This window comes from Paramacrobiotus metropolitanus, unplaced genomic scaffold (assembly GCF_019649055.1).
Source record: "Paramacrobiotus metropolitanus isolate TYO unplaced genomic scaffold, Prichtersi_v1.0 Parri_scaffold0000069, whole genome shotgun sequence".
In the NCBI taxonomy this organism is placed as follows: Eukaryota; Metazoa; Tardigrada; class Eutardigrada; order Parachela; family Macrobiotidae; genus Paramacrobiotus; species Paramacrobiotus metropolitanus.
The window spans coordinates 720,144-735,407 of NW_026570289.1; the positions used below are offsets into that span (position 1 = coordinate 720,144).

At 47.6% G+C, this 15,264-nt stretch overlaps 1 protein-coding gene across 1 annotated transcript; it reads left to right on the plus strand.

Moving 5' to 3' along the window:
• The first annotated feature begins 7,498 nt into the window (after positions 1-7,498).
• Positions 7,499-9,348, plus strand: LOC129594568 (cingulin-like). The gene is made up of 2 exons (XM_055491299.1): positions 7,499-8,080; positions 8,245-9,348. Exons 1-2 carry the CDS (start codon positions 7,499-7,501, stop codon positions 9,346-9,348), a joined length of 1,686 nt encoding a protein of 561 aa, XP_055347274.1.
• The last annotated feature ends 5,916 nt before the right edge of the window (positions 9,349-15,264 follow it).

The following is a 15,264-nucleotide window of genomic DNA, read 5'->3' on the forward strand; positions in this document are numbered from 1 at the left end:
GCGCACCTTATGCTGCTCCCACAAAAGCACATTCCGCTGCGCCGGCTCGCTCGTCTGGTCCAAAATCTCTTCAAGCACTAACTCCATGCCCTTAGCCTGCATAAATACGCTTTAGCAACTGGCTTAAGTGTCATCGCAGAGTCTTGTGCACGGGAAATCAGTACATGCACGGGGTGCACTGCAAGCAAGAACGCGTGAACATACATACTGCGAACGTATGAACTTCCGTGTAACACTTTCTCGTGCACAGACTTTGTGGTGACACCTGTTCAAACCGCTCCACTAATTGCGGTCAGTTAGAACCCTTTCCACATCAACCATCACAGGTTGGTACAAGTTTAAGTAACTCAAGAACCCCTTCTCCGTGCGCCGTCGCCAGGCCAGTTTAGAACAGCTGGTTATAAACTAAAACTGCATCGGCGAAACCGAAGCTGACTTTGGTGAGTTTGTTCAGAAAATAAGACCTATTCTTTTTTTAAAAAGGATTCTCACGCGCCGACTAACACGTGTATAGGGACAAAATTAAACGCATTCTGCCGTCCCGTGTGCTGGTGCTGTCACCCGACTGAAGTGTGACGTTTTGGCTAAATTAGCGCTTAGGTTTCAACCTGAAGTAAAGGCACTTCTTCATACTCCAGCCGCGTGAAATGGCAGGAGTAAACAAGAACGGTGTATCGCGTTTACGTTTGCCCTTTATATGGGCCATGTACGCTTCATTACCCGATGGAATTTTTGTAATAATTCGTGCGTGACTCCAGAAAACTGAAAGCTTTGAATCGGGCCTTGTTAATAACTTTCATCGCAGTAGCAAACAATACAGTACATAAAGGGCTGACCGTTGCTTAGGCAAGGACTTCCTGTACTTATTTGTTGCCATCACCCGGCTGGTGTTAGACGTTGTACTCTTACATGTTGCTTAAACCGCGCCTGATTTATCCATGATTATTATGTATTGCATAACCCCAGCCCGGGTGACAACATAAGTCTACTCAAGGGATTCCTTGCCCAAGACACTGTCTGTCCCATTATGTCATAAAATACTTTATAGGGTATCATCCAGCGCGCATGATTGGGAATAAATCCTCAGCAATTTGTTTGAGCGCTGTTTGTGCTTTTTGTGCAACATGCTTCAAATCAAAATTATCGTCCCTTGTTCTGTCACTGACTGATTTGATTTATTTAGTTAGAATATTTTAGCCATAAAATGACTTAATTTATTTCGTTACCAAATACATAAGCGAAACGAAATACTGGCTTATAATTTGTACCTGATCGCAACACGCGATAGATGCAGTCACCGTCAGAGTAACATAAACCAAACTAAAACCCATATACACAGCAAACACCGGTCCCATCGTCGTAACCATCCCGCGCACCAGCAGCAGATCGTAAATCCAGTAGATGAACTCCACCAAAAACTGCAGTGCGAGCGGCATTTCGAAAAGGTCAGCCAGAGACAAAAATTGGTAACGCAAATGCTGTACATCACGCAGCGCGCCGTCTCGTGTTTTCTCGCAGCGCAGACCATCTTTCATTCTGCGGAAGGTCACAGCGGTTGCGAAGCAAATGTACGCCAGGAACTGATTAACGGAATGAATACCGATCTGGAAAACAAGTAGCACAATGTACAAAAACCGCGCTAATTCATACCGTAGGCTGCGGTCAACAGAGAGCGCCAGTAACACCGGCGACTCGATGACGCTTTCCCCGATGACCATTTTCCCGGCGACGATAATGTGAATCTGCAGCGCTATGTGCACGAATAGACAAGCTGTGAAAACGGCCACCATCGCCAGTACCAACGCACCATCCGCGATGGCGGCGTTTTTATGGATCAGCGGCAGGATTCGCTGCAGAACGGCACCGGTGTTGGTTGAAGCGTTTAGGTAGAGAATCACGATGAGGTAAAAAAGTGAATCGACGACATAATACAAACACACTTTTTCCACGAAATCCTGCAGATTTTGCACTGGAGCGGGATTACGGTAAGCGAAGCGGGTGACGACGTACAGCGATAAGAAAACGATGTAGAATGCCGACCAAAATAAGGACAAGATGCGGATGCCGGTTCTGGTGTCGTTCGCCCTGGTGCGGAAAACGCCGAAAGCTGAGGCTGCGATCAAGCTGGGCTGAGCCAGTGCTTTCCAGAAGGAAACTGATGACATCCAGTACCTCACAAGCTTCAGACGTGCATTGACGAAGGAACGCATTATGGCATAAAATTAGGGTACCGGGAGAGCCAAAGGATCTTGGGTGATTACGCGCAAAATTAAAGCACTATTTCACTCTTTCACGATAAAACCGCTATTCACGACCTGAGCCGTGCTCGTAGTTATAAGTCAATAGCAAAATTTAACAAGTCAATGCCAGCAATTTTGGTCTGCGGAAATCTTCGGCATCAGCCGAGTGAAAAGTATGGATGTAAGATGTACGATTTAAGCAGTCATCCCGTGCAGCCAGCATGGTCAGGGATGCCCTTGAGCGAAACTTGCTGACAAGACTAATTTTTTCGGACTGTTATTTGCACATTGCCGTCTAGGGATTACACTGTACTGTTTTAACCCATTATTATTGAACAAAGGATAACCTGATGGTTAACTTCGATGTATTTTATTGGCAATAGCCATTAGCCACCACCAGATAACAATAATTGCAAGCGCTGGTACACTACGTATAGTTAAATATTAGACATTAAAAAAACAACCAAAATCCACGTCCTCTCTCGGGTTAAAGGCAATGTACTCAAAACAGCCGAAGCATTTCCTTGACGACAGCTGAACTAAAACACTGCTCAAAGAAGCTTCGCCGGTTATGTCCCGAATCCTGCGGCCATTTAAATGCAGCATTTCACTCAAAGCAGGGCCAAAAACTCCCAGTGTCTCAATAACCAGCGGATCGAAAAGGTATATGTTTTCCAAAAGCGAATAAGTCCGGCGTTTGGATTTTTCAGCCAACTGCGACAAACTTCCAGCTTTCTTCGTGCCTCTGGTAACGCTTGATAGAAAGAAAATGTTTCATGTACGATGCAAGAAATTCTTGTGGCACAAGTCGATTTTTATGAGCTGCTTGTACAGTACGTATAGCTGTCTGCGTCAATTTAAAACGGCATTTGCATTTGCTTACAAATGCAAGTACCGTTTTGCAAATACACTTGCCAGCAACAGCTCGAATTTTCTATGAACTATACTCCTTTTGCTGATTCAGTAAGAAGCTTAGCTCATCCATCAACGTTACTCGCCTTGGGGAATCGTTGATTTACAGGTTATTTCATCTCTTGCCCTCTTTTGTGGCTGCTCGACAGAGAACTCGCTCATCAGCCTGAGCAACTGTTCTACATGTACTATTAAACTATTGAAAGGCCATACCAACAGAGATGGACTCTGGAGCATTATCAAGTTTAGGTGAATGAACTGCGCACCAGTACGGCATACCAGTCGATTGATACTGCGCAGTGTGCACCAGTCCATGGATAGCGGATCATCAATTCATCATCTAATCGTTAATGGAAAGAGATGAATCATTAACGGCAAAAGAATGATCGAAGAAATAAGACAGTAGTGCATATATTGTTTTCCCCCTCGCCCTCAAGACCGGGACGGAAGACTGCGTAGTCGTGCGGCTGTCAAAAAGAGGAAGTAAGAATACAAGAAAGGGAGTGTTTTTGGATAAAAACAGGTGGGAAGAAATAAAGGAAGGGGTTCGGTATGCCTTTGGAAATCGCGCAGGTTGCACAGCGTGTTATGGGTGTGGTAAATCACTGTGGTTCATAAGGTCATATTACGCCTGGTTGTCCTTATGCAATCTGTTTAATAGCGGCAGGATTGTCACCTTGGCAAAATCTGTAGAGCGCCAAGGAGATGTCTTTGCAGTCGTCGAGGTATCCGAAGAACAAAAAAGAGCCATAAGATGTTTCACGAGCTTTCTCTATTATTACTACTGGGTACTCGAATTTTTCCGTTGAATGTCAATATCAAAGGTGTCCATAGAATTAGAGGTTTACGGCCATGCTGCGCCAAGTGGAGACAGTTGTATAAAACAGATTATAAACTTCTTGCATGATGCTGAGTTGCATGCACCGTTTTGTTTTTGTTTTCGAACACTGCTAGTGTTACTGTTATCACGAATTCAGAACTGTCGAAACCGCTACTTTCACATGTGGCAGAAGCGAGGCAAGCGGTGATTTAGTAGACAGTGTGTTGATTGGTTTCATTGCCCCTATAAAAACTGCCCCTTTAAAACTGCGCTTTAGATACTGTAGCCGCTAGATTAAATGGCACCACAGAGTCTTGTGTACGGATAACGACGCACACGCTGCTCGATGTTCTACGTAGCGGGTGCGATATCCAGCAGGTGGCAGGCTACGGCCGGATCTAAACGTGGTGCCATTTCATCTAGCGGCTACAGTAAATTATTGAGAGTCATAAGAGGTGTCCGTTTTAAGCTTGACAAAATAATCGTGCTCAAGCGGTCATCACGTAAAAACGGCGGGTTCCCATAGACTACTGTGTTTATGGAAAAACAGGTAGCCTAGCGCGCATATTGTGGTAACTTTGTAAGCATGTTTTCCATAGATGACACATAGGCAACATAATGCAAATTTGGGTTTTGACTGATATAGTTGTTGTCTGGACTCTCTGAACGCAATACCGCGGGCTTACTGGGAGGATAGAGAGACTCAGCCTGACACTCACAAGTTCCTGAATGAGATTTTACTAAAAAATTTACACAAGCCTTTCAGCAAGTGTACGTCAAGCATGCAGACAGGCTTATCCTCCAGTTGACTGGTGCCTGCAACCAGACATTAAGCACCTGGCTGGGATCGGCTGGTATACGTACACACCATTTCGCGGTTTTTAGGAAGATTCGGAAATTGCGCCGAGGAATTTACCACATCAGGCAACTGAACATCGCTTTACGCAGTGGAGATTTGCTGCTTGGCATTTGTTCGTTCGTTCGACTTTTAAAAATCTTTGTAATCGAACCGGCTAGGTATTATAAAATGTACTTAGGCCTTGTCCCGAATTCAAAGCGAATCTCGCTATGGTACGGTTGCTCAACCGCACGAGGTGGCTGTATGCAGTGGCCACGCCTACAGATACGGTACGCGAAGCCACCTCGCGAGGTGGAGTTGCTGTATCGCAACGAGATTCGCTTTGAATTCGGGACGAGGCCTTCATAAAAGGCTTCACTTAATGAGCTTCAGACGCTGGAGATATTAACGAAATTCTGCTCTGCGAGTGCCACTAGCACTTCCGGTGGTGTAAAATGTTCAGAATGAGGTTGTGGAAATGTTATCCAAAATGAAACGATTCCCCGATATAAAGATATAAAGGCCACGGGTAAACTCGAATACTGGCAACGTGACTAATGAAGTAACAAACAATTTTTTTTTCGTTGGTGTGAGCGCAGGCGTACATGCGTACACCCTCGCTTTGGCAGTCTGTTGTGTTTTGCTGCACGCCCGCCTTACGCGAGGCGGAAGCACGCTGTTCTGCACGCACCCGCACCGTGTGGCGGCTACGTGCACATTTTCCACGCTTGCTGCAGTCAGCAATGCGGAGTTGTCCACGAGGAAATTCTTACGAATTTAGTCTGGTTATAAATTTCTAGCAATCACGCCGTTTCTCGCTTTCTGTAGCGTAGGCGTATTTATAGCATTGCTAGTCTTTTTGGTAGGCAGAATTCCGTCAATTCTGTTCCTACGCGTGAACCTTCATCAGGTCCACGCTCATATGGTAGCAAGAGTCGTGTTTCTCCAGGATAATCTGTGAGTTTTTTCCGTCCATCCGACGAGGTGTGGAAGAAGTCTCGCGAGAAAGGGCTCGCGTACGGTCCAGTGGCGAAGGAGCGTTTGGATCTCGACAGCAGATCAGCACCAGTGTGTCTCTACTGAGTAGAGCACGCTGTACTGACCTGACGCGATCAAGGCTACTGAAGTAGCTCTGATCGGAGGGCACAAGCGCCGAAAAGATCGCCGCAAGAGGCAGAAGCCCGAAGGGGGGGCACGAGTGGGCAAGCCACTTTTGGCTGTCGGGTGTGGAGTTTTCAGGTGCGTCTCTACTGAGTAGAGCGCACACATTATACGCGCTCCCCCAAAAAGGAGGTCGAGCGCCCCTGTCGTTGCTAACGTCAAGGCACGACAGAAGACCCGCAGCCAGCAAGTCTTTTGGTCGACGCACCGCTGCGTCCTGTCGCATCGAGACAGAAGGGGTTAGCGACTGGCCCAGGAGAAGTCAGTATAATCGTTGGAGGAACTGGAGGATTCGCGGAAGGACGCGCAGGATCGATTTCTGGATCACGGAGACGATCAGGTCAGATTTTCGTTTATTAATTTCGCCATTGGCGTAAGGGTAAAATTTGCAATTCTGATTGGTCGGTGATGAGCTGAGCAGAAAAGTAGGCGGCACTTTTGCACACGGCGCGCTAGCGAAAATTTTCGGATTTTGACGTGACGTCACTCTGCCTTATAATTTGAAAAACAACTCACCTGATTGGTCGTTTATAAACGCTGTGATTGGCGCAGACGTAAAGCTAAAGTTAGCTTAGAAGTAAGCCAATTAGAAGCTGAGATTTCGTAAGGAGGCGGAGTTTTGCGCACGGCACTCAAGATTGTGACGTAGCTAACCAAGAAAATTTTCTGAACCAACTGACGAGAAGTTGACCTTTACCAAAAATTTTGACGAGATTGATGACCTTTAGCAAAAGCTAAAAGCTGAAGAAATAACGTTCGTTCTGAGGAAATCTAAGTTGATTTCTTAATAAAATCGAAAAATATTCTCAGGTTAGACATTTCTGACCGAAGTTGATAGTGACCTTTAAAAACGAAAAATTCGGGAGAAAAAGTGACCTTTAACAAAGTCGGAGTAAGCGTTAAGCTGAAACAGTTGATGACCTTATTGAGTTGAGTTTTGCTGAAGGAAGAGACCTTTACGAGAACTTAGTTAAATTTCTGAAGAGAAAAGTGACCTTTAGAAAGGACTTAGATCTTTTAAAGGCAGAGTGACCTTTAGCAACTGAGCTCGTACGATACGAAGTGACCTTTAGGCCAGTGCTTGTTACTGTTCACGTGTAAAAGTCGCGTAACGTAATCTAACACACGTGTCAGAAACATTATTAGCATCGTCCAAGTTATCCGATCATCAATAAACCCAAAGACATGGATCAAGATACAGACGGTAATGAACCGGTCTCAGCGGGTAGTCAGAGAGAACGGTCAGAAAACCCTTACGAGCGGAAATTAAAGCCGTTCACACGTCCAGTGGAACATGAAAGAGCAACTCGAGCTCAGAAGACCTTTGGGAGGAAGGACACCAAAGGTTCAGAAGCCACATACCAAAAGGCTCTGAAGGAAACCTTGAACAAAGAGAGCTCGAGTGATGGAAGTCAAAACTCTGGACGGCACGCCGATGACGGCACGGTAGACCAGTCAAAGGTCACCGAAGAGAGAACGGCTACGGATGGACAGAATAAAGATGACTTGAAGGCCGAGACCGGAGGAATGGCACGGTCGGCCGAAAAGGTCAAGGAGGAAAACGCGGACCAAGCTGAGAAGGGAAATACCGAAGTCAGCCAAAAGGTCACCGAAGGTGGTGGCGCCGTCAGCAGCGACATGCTGATTGACGAAGGAAAGGTCAAACAGGATGACCTTTCGGAAAACTCACTGTTCTTACAAGAACAGCTGGAAGAGAACGGTACCAGCCCCACGTCAAGTGACAAGTTTTACACTGACGATGAAGACGAAACGACGGTACAGACGTCTTTCCATACGGCAATGAAGGAGGCAAACTTAACGAAAGGAATGTTTGATACGACCCTCCAGGACAAGCCAGAAGAGACCTTTGAAGGAATGGCGTCAGGAAGAGCCGACGACCGGGACCAAAGGTCACCATCACCAAAAACATCCGTAATGAATGGCTTAAAGCAGCGTGTCAAGGAACTCGAGCAGCTACTTGACGAGAAGGAGAGCCAAGCATTCGCTGCCATTCGAGAACAACGGAATAAAACTATCGAAGTCGAAGCAAGGCTGTATGTGATGGAGCAAGAAAAGGTCACGCTCGAAGACGAAGCGCAACAATGGAAAGTCAGATTTGAAGTTCAGAAACAAGCAGCGGAAGATCTAAGGAAAATGGTCGAAGATCGAGACGCGGAAGGCATACTCATCGCAGAAGAAGACGGTCTGTCCGAGGAAGCAGCTGAAAGGTCACAGGAAATAGCAGAATTGAAAATGAGCGTGACCTTTTACAGTCAAAGGTCAAGGAGGCCGAGAAAAAACGTGACGAATCTCTAGCAAATGCGACGAAGTTCACCGGAAAGGTCACCAGCTTGACGGCTGACATCTCGAAACTGAAGGATGACCTTAAATTACGCGAAGACCTTGTCAACACGTTACAAGCAGAATTAAAAGAGATGAAAAGGAAACACAACGAAGCGGAAAGCCAGAGAGATCAAGCAGCAAAGGAACTGCTTGAACTGGCTGAAATAACAAAAACTGAATTCAAGCGACTCAATGACGAAATCGACAACCAAAAGAAAGAAGCAAAGAAGTGGTTGAAGGAAGCACAACGGTGTGACGAACGGGTCACTGTGCTAGAAGTCGTGAATAAAGAAGGAAAGACAGAAAATGAAAAACAAAAAGAAGAGATCGCCAAATTGAGCGATGAATCAGTCGGATTGGCTACTTCCGTAATGGAAAAGGATGATAAAATTACGGAACTAAAAGTCCAACTGAAAGCAGTTGAGGAAGAGTGCCAAGCGAGAGGAAGGACCCTCGCAGACAGAGCGGATCGTATTACACGATTGGAAGCAGAAGCTGAGATCCTAAAAGCAGCGAAAATGGATCTCGATAAGACCCTTGATAACAGGGCCAGTACAATCTTCGAGCAAATGAGAAAGGTCACCGAAGCAAACAACGATTACGAGAAACTGCGGAAGGACGCAAATGAAACCGTGAGACAGCTACAAGAAACAATTAAACAAAGAGACGAAGAAATCAAGACTCTCAAACGCTCGGCAAAACAGAAGGAAACTGAGATCCAACAGCCGGAACGAATCGAATCTCCGCCCCCTGGATACGGTGAAGTCCACACCGTCGAAGGTAGCTTTCATTTCCAAGCTCCCTTAAAGACGGGGACTGGCCGAGACGACGGCCATGATAAAGATAAGGTCAAAGCTGAAAAGGTCACCGACGATACTGAGTTGGCGAAGGGGCACTCAGGACCGACCGGTGGGGTCAATCCTCGGCAACAAGAAACAGGACCGAGGAAACAATCGTCTACAAATCTGACCATCAACCAGATAATCATGAAGATCCACGAGTTCGCCAAAACGAGCAGGAAAGGTAGCTCGTGAAGAAGAGAAGAGCGAAATGAGAGCAATGCGAAAGTCCGCGCTGATCGCAACGGCAACCGAGAAGCCTTACTCGGTTGGATCCGTCAGGTCAAGGAGACTCAGAAGACGTATGACCTTTCGGATGCAGCAATGATGCTGGAAGTCGCCAACGCAGTCAAAGGGACGCGAAGGCATGGTTTGACGCGGAAAGAGAAATCGATGACGAAGAAGAGGCGGAAGAGTTAACCGTCGATGAATGGATGACAAAGTTCAAAGAACATTTTGGCGATCGTGACGAAGGGTCAACGCCTTACGAGAAGCGATGACGAGAAAGTTCGAGGCTGGCAAAGAAACGCTTGACCAGTTCTATCAGGCGATCATGCGCTTCAAGTCGAAACGGATCATAACTGAGAAGCAGGCTATCGGATTCCTGATTCAAGGATGTAAGAATGACAGTGACCTTTATAAGGCACTCCGAGCACAGAAATTCCATAACCCAATGGATATCAAGGAATTCTTCCGCACCTGGTCGACTGGCGAAGAAAAGTATAAGGTCACGAGAGGCAATCGAGTCCAAGATGATTGCGTGATCATCCGATCGGGCCAGATCGAAGAAGTCGCGAATGGGCGACAGAACCAGTTGTGCTCGACGCCGGTGCCAGGATATAATACGGAATTCCCGCCTTTAGGCACCCAAGAAGTGACCTTTGGCAACGGTCGAAATGAAGGTCAGGTATCGTACGCGACGATCGCGGCGATACAAACAGCTGTTCAGGAAGTAGCCAAGCCTGCGATTGCGGCGATCCAAGCATCAGCTCAGCAAGCGGCAAGACCAAAACAGAATCCGCAAGGGAACGCGCAAAGGAATGCCCTGAATGGAGGGCTCGGTGGTCAAGGAATGGCTCAGGCGAATCCGGGCTTTGCTGGCCAGGGATTCAACGGCGGCGGGGGAAACCAAGGAAACTTCCGACCGAACCGCGGACAAGGAAATCAAGGACCACGATACGGGTCGCGAGTAGAGCGCCTGTTCACCATGATCGACGGATGGGTGGTCAATAACGCGCTGACATGCCAGAACTGCATGTACGGCAACCACTACACACAAGCGTGTTCGTTCACGGGAACACCGTGGAATCAGAACCCCAACCGGGTCGTGTATGAAGAATGGTTGATGCTGCGTAATAATCATGGCGGATGGCGCAACGCAATGGCAAATGGTTATGTGCCACAATCACGCCAAGGCGGACGGTATGCTGGTCAAGGTGGCCAAGGAATTTCGCCGGTCAAGGTGGCCAGGCTAACTACAACAATCAAGGAGGCCAGGGCAATTTTGGCGGCCAAGGGAATTTCGCTGGTCAAGGTGGCCAGTGGAACAACGCTGGTCAAGGTGGCCAGTGGAACAACGGAGGTCAAGGCGGCCAGGATAACTTCGGAGGCCAAGGCAACTTCGCCGGTCAAGGTGGCCAAGGCGGAGGAAACGGCGGATATGGCCCGGTTAGAGGCGGCCTCGGAGGTAGAGGCAGAGGCCGCGGCGGAAATCGCGGAAATTACGGCGGCGGCCAATGGAATGGTGGTGGTCAAGGTGGCCAATGGAACGGTGCTGGTCAAGGAGGCCAGTGGAATAATGGTGGTCAAGGTGGCCAGAATTTTGCCGGTCAAGGTGGCCAGGGCAATTTCGCCGGTCAAGGTGGCCAGGGCGACTTCGGCGGGCAGCAAGGCGGCTTCGTCGGTGGGAACCAGAACGGTTTCGGTCAGCAAGGCGGAGGCTTTAACTTCGCCCCGGCGAATGGTGCCGGTCAGGCGCAAGGTGCGCCGGTTCAGGAAACGCTCAAGGTCAGTAGGCGCCGGTGAGCCTACTGATCGTCCGGAACCGAAACCACCGGATATAGAGGAGCAAGGTGCTCCGCTGCAGGCAAGGACCGCAGCGAGAAAGGGATGCTGCGAAAGTAACGCAAAGACCCGGAAAAGAAATCCGAGGATTCGAGAAAGTAACTCGAAATCGAGCGAAGGGGCTCGTAAAGGTCAAGAGAAGGGTGTTAAAAGATTGCAGCAAGGACGGAAGAATTTGACCGAAAGGTCACCGCAGAAAGTAACTGCGGGAAGTCAAGAAAGTAACTTGACTCATCCGGGGCCGACCGAAAGGTCACCGCAGAAAGTAACTGCGGGGAACAGGGCTGATGGAAGGGCATCAACTCTGCATCCGGATCAGCAGAAAGTAACTGCAACGAAAGGTCACGAAAGTAACGTGACGCTGCAACAAGTGCAACCGGGGCCGACCGAAAGGTCACCGCAGAAAGTAACTGCGGGGAACAGGGCTGATGGAAGGGCATCAACTCTGCATCCGGGACAGCAGAAAGTAACTGCAAATCAAGAAAGTCACGAAAGTAACGTGACGCTGCAAGGACAGCAGACCCAAAGGTCACCGCAGAAAGTAACTGCGAGTAAAGGTCACGAAAGTAACGTGACGCTGCAAGGACAGCAGACCCAAAGGTCACCGCAGGAAAGCAACCGCGAGGGAAGAGTGAAGCTACTCTGCGAAAGACGCAAGCGGAAATCTCAAGCGAAGAGGGTGATGAAACACATCACGCGAGATTCCGAAAGTTCGTCGAAAATACGTTTGAAGTTGACGGAATGACCGTAACCGTGCAACGAACGCACGAAGGCGGTCCAGATAGACCGAAATTCCTTGAGCAGATGGCAAAAGTATTTCAAGCAAGAGCTGCCGAGGAAGATCACAGAAGGGCCGTGACTGCGCAAGGAGCGCAAGAGACCGAAAGGTCACCTCAAGCGAGAGTTGAAGAAATGAAAGGTCACGAGAGATTGCCAGTGCAGCAGACTCAAGAGCCACTGAAAGAGAAAGGTCACGGTGAAGTCGCCGATGAACCGAAAGGTCAAGAAAGTAACTTGACTCTGCGAATGGCGCAGCAAACAGTGAAACAGAGCGAAGGAGCACAGCAAGTCTCAGATGACTCTCTCGATGAGGCAAACACTCTACAACAGAAGAATGAGTGGCAAAAAGTTGCTTACAGGCCGAATGGACGGCACGGTATGTGGAAACCAGTTCCTCCGCCACAAAGGTCACCGCAAGATGTGAGAATCTCCAGAGAAGCTTACTGGGAAGAAAGAGAGAAACAAGACTGGCGGATGAGAAAGCATCTCGAGGAAACGGTTAAAGCTTCACAACCGAAAGTACAAGAGTACTGGGAAGAGAAAGTTCAATGCGACGAAAATAACCGTCAGTTTCGAGAGCGGATTGAGAAGGGTGAATTACCGCCTCAGTATGGTGAGAAAGTGCCTTTACAAAGGTCAACAAATGGCGGATTTTTCATGTCAAGACCGGAAAGGTCACCGGACTTAGCGCAAACTCCGCAGAGGGAGAAGTCGTATGACATGACAGAGGCAATCCGGAATGACAATGAAAGGTCACCGCCAAGAACTGACGGATTGTCATCTCAAATCGATCCAACTCGCACGAATAACGAAATTGCGAAGAAAATTACCGATTGGATGAAAGAAAACGACCATAAAATGGTTGTGTACGAAAGGTCACCAGAGAAAAAGAGTGAAGATGACGAGATGACCTTTGCGGATGAAATTACACAAGAGATAATGGCAAAGTTGCAAGAAAAACCGTCCAAAGATGTGCGCAATGAAAGGTCACAATACGAAGTTATTGCGCAAGTGATAAAAGGTCACGAGAACGCACAAGAGAAGGGTTTAATGTGCGAAGTGGCAAAGGTCACGGGTAAAGAAAACGCTGCGAAGGAGCAGGCGAATGTCTTACCGAAATCAAAACGGATCGAAAAGTTCTCAGATGTGCGACCCGACGTACCGAAACGGATAGATCGTTGGAGCTCAAAAGGTCTGATAGAGAGCAAGCACACTGCACCAATTCCAGTCAAGTGTCGAATAAGAGTCTTGAAACTCGAAGATGGAAATTTACCGAAACGAATAGAAGCTTACACCCACGAAGTCAAAATCGGAAATAAAAGGTCATGGCAATGCTTGACACGGGCGCCGAGACGTCTTTGATTTGTCAACAGTTCTGTGAAAGGAATGGCCTCCAGACTGTAAGACTACCACCGAAAAGAAGGTGATGATCAAAGGATCAGCGGAACGTCAGGCTTCGAAGTAACGCACTACTGCGTAGCACCAGTGACCTTAAGAAGGAAAACGAGTCAACACTCGTTTTACGTCAGACCAGCGTCAGACGATGTCCAAGTCTTACTGGGATTCGACTTCCTCGCAAAGAAATTCATCCTGATAGACGGGGATGACGAGGAAGAACGAGAAACTGAAGCTGAAGATGACGAGCCGAAATCCTCTGCAAAAGTCAATGCGGAAAGGTCACCGAACTTCAACAAAGAAATAATTCGGGGTAACGGCTATCCCAGTACCAGAGGCACAGGGATCGAAAGATAATAAACAAAACGAGAACGGTGAAAATCTAATCCCAGTACCAGAGGCACAGGGATTAAAAAAGGCACTGAAAGAAGCAAAAGGTCACTGAAGTCGAAAGGGACACAAAGGTCACCAACGATGGAACAAATCAAGATAATTGATGATCAACGGATGCGGAAAACGGAGCACTTTCGGAGCCGCGTGATAAGGCAAGAGGGCGGATGAAAGGTCGAGACACGCGCCTGCGCAAAGAGGTAGCAGAGAGTAGTCGTCGTCTTACTTCCGAACCACGCTCTGCAGATGAAGAAATCGAAGTCATCGAAATATCATCAGATAACAGCGTAATCGAATTCATAAACGATGACGAATGGACAGATACCGATTCCGGAGAAACGGATAAGCGAGTTATCGTCCGTCCTGAACCGAGACAACGGATGCCGGAAGGAACAATCGCGTCATTTCCCGCAAACCAAGAGAATGGACTGCGGAAGAGAGAGCAACCTCTTGCCATCACGATTGGCACGACAGCGATGACCTTTCGATAGCGCGACCTCAAGAAAGATGTGCAAAATGCATGCAAGAAATGACACAAGATGACCTTTCGGAATGGCCGAAATGCAATGCAGCAATTGCGCGTCATAAAAGACAAGAAGAAATAAGAGGTCAAATCGATTATCAGAACACTTCCCATGCCGGAACTGTCAAAAGCAACTTACCTTTGGCAATGTTATCGAGAATGGTTATCGGTAGTTAAGAACTACATCATCTCCAGAGGAAAGTGGCTCCATCATTGGCAGCAAGAAGCGGATAACTTCATTCCCGAAAAGGCGGATAAAAGCGACCCGTGGTATACAAACCCGATTACAAAGCTCGACAGAGAAAGGCGACGAGCAATGGAAGAGAACGAAATATGGGAACAAGCTAGGGTTGACTTATTTTGGGAATTCAGAGTCAATTATCTATGGAAAGGTCAAGGACGAGCAATCATTTTCCCAATCGGACTCGGCACAGTAGTGTACGAATTATTTGACCTTTACCAGGCCTGCCTCAAAAAGGGAAATTTAAGAGAATGGAACAAACAATGGGGCAAAATCCTCGAAGAAGTACCGATATATACAGGAGAAATCCCTGAATTAAAGGTCACGCGAAAAAGACGCGAACTCGGATTATTTGGCTATCTGAGAAAAAAGGTGACCTTTGCACCAGATCCAGATGGAGTGGAGTATCCCGAAAGAGGCGGAGATACTTGGTGCATGTATGAGACGGTACCGAACAATGACTGGACTACAGAAGAACTGATGGCAAATTGCGTCTTTATCGGCGATAAGAGACCGAAAGGTCACAGCACAAGCGCTGAAAAAGAAAGCGGCACAAGCGCCGAAGAAGAAAAGAACAAAGATAACGGCACAAGCGCCGAAGAAACCAAAGAAAAAGAACAAGAGGTCAGCACAAGTGCTGCTCAAGAAAACGGCACAGGCGCCGAAGAAGAGGAACCAACGCACACGGCGTATGAGTTGGCTCAGATGATCAAGGAAC

Bases quoted from the DNA above. Each gene is read 5' to 3' on its own strand.
- LOC129594568 (XM_055491299.1), top strand. From the start codon at position 7,499: ATGGCACGGTCGGCCGAAAAGGTCAAGGAGGAAAACGCGGACCAAGCT. The intron at 8,081-8,244 runs GTCAGATTTGAA...GACCTTTTACAG, and splicing joins ACGAAGCGCAACAATGGAAA to TCAAAGGTCAAGGAGGCCGA.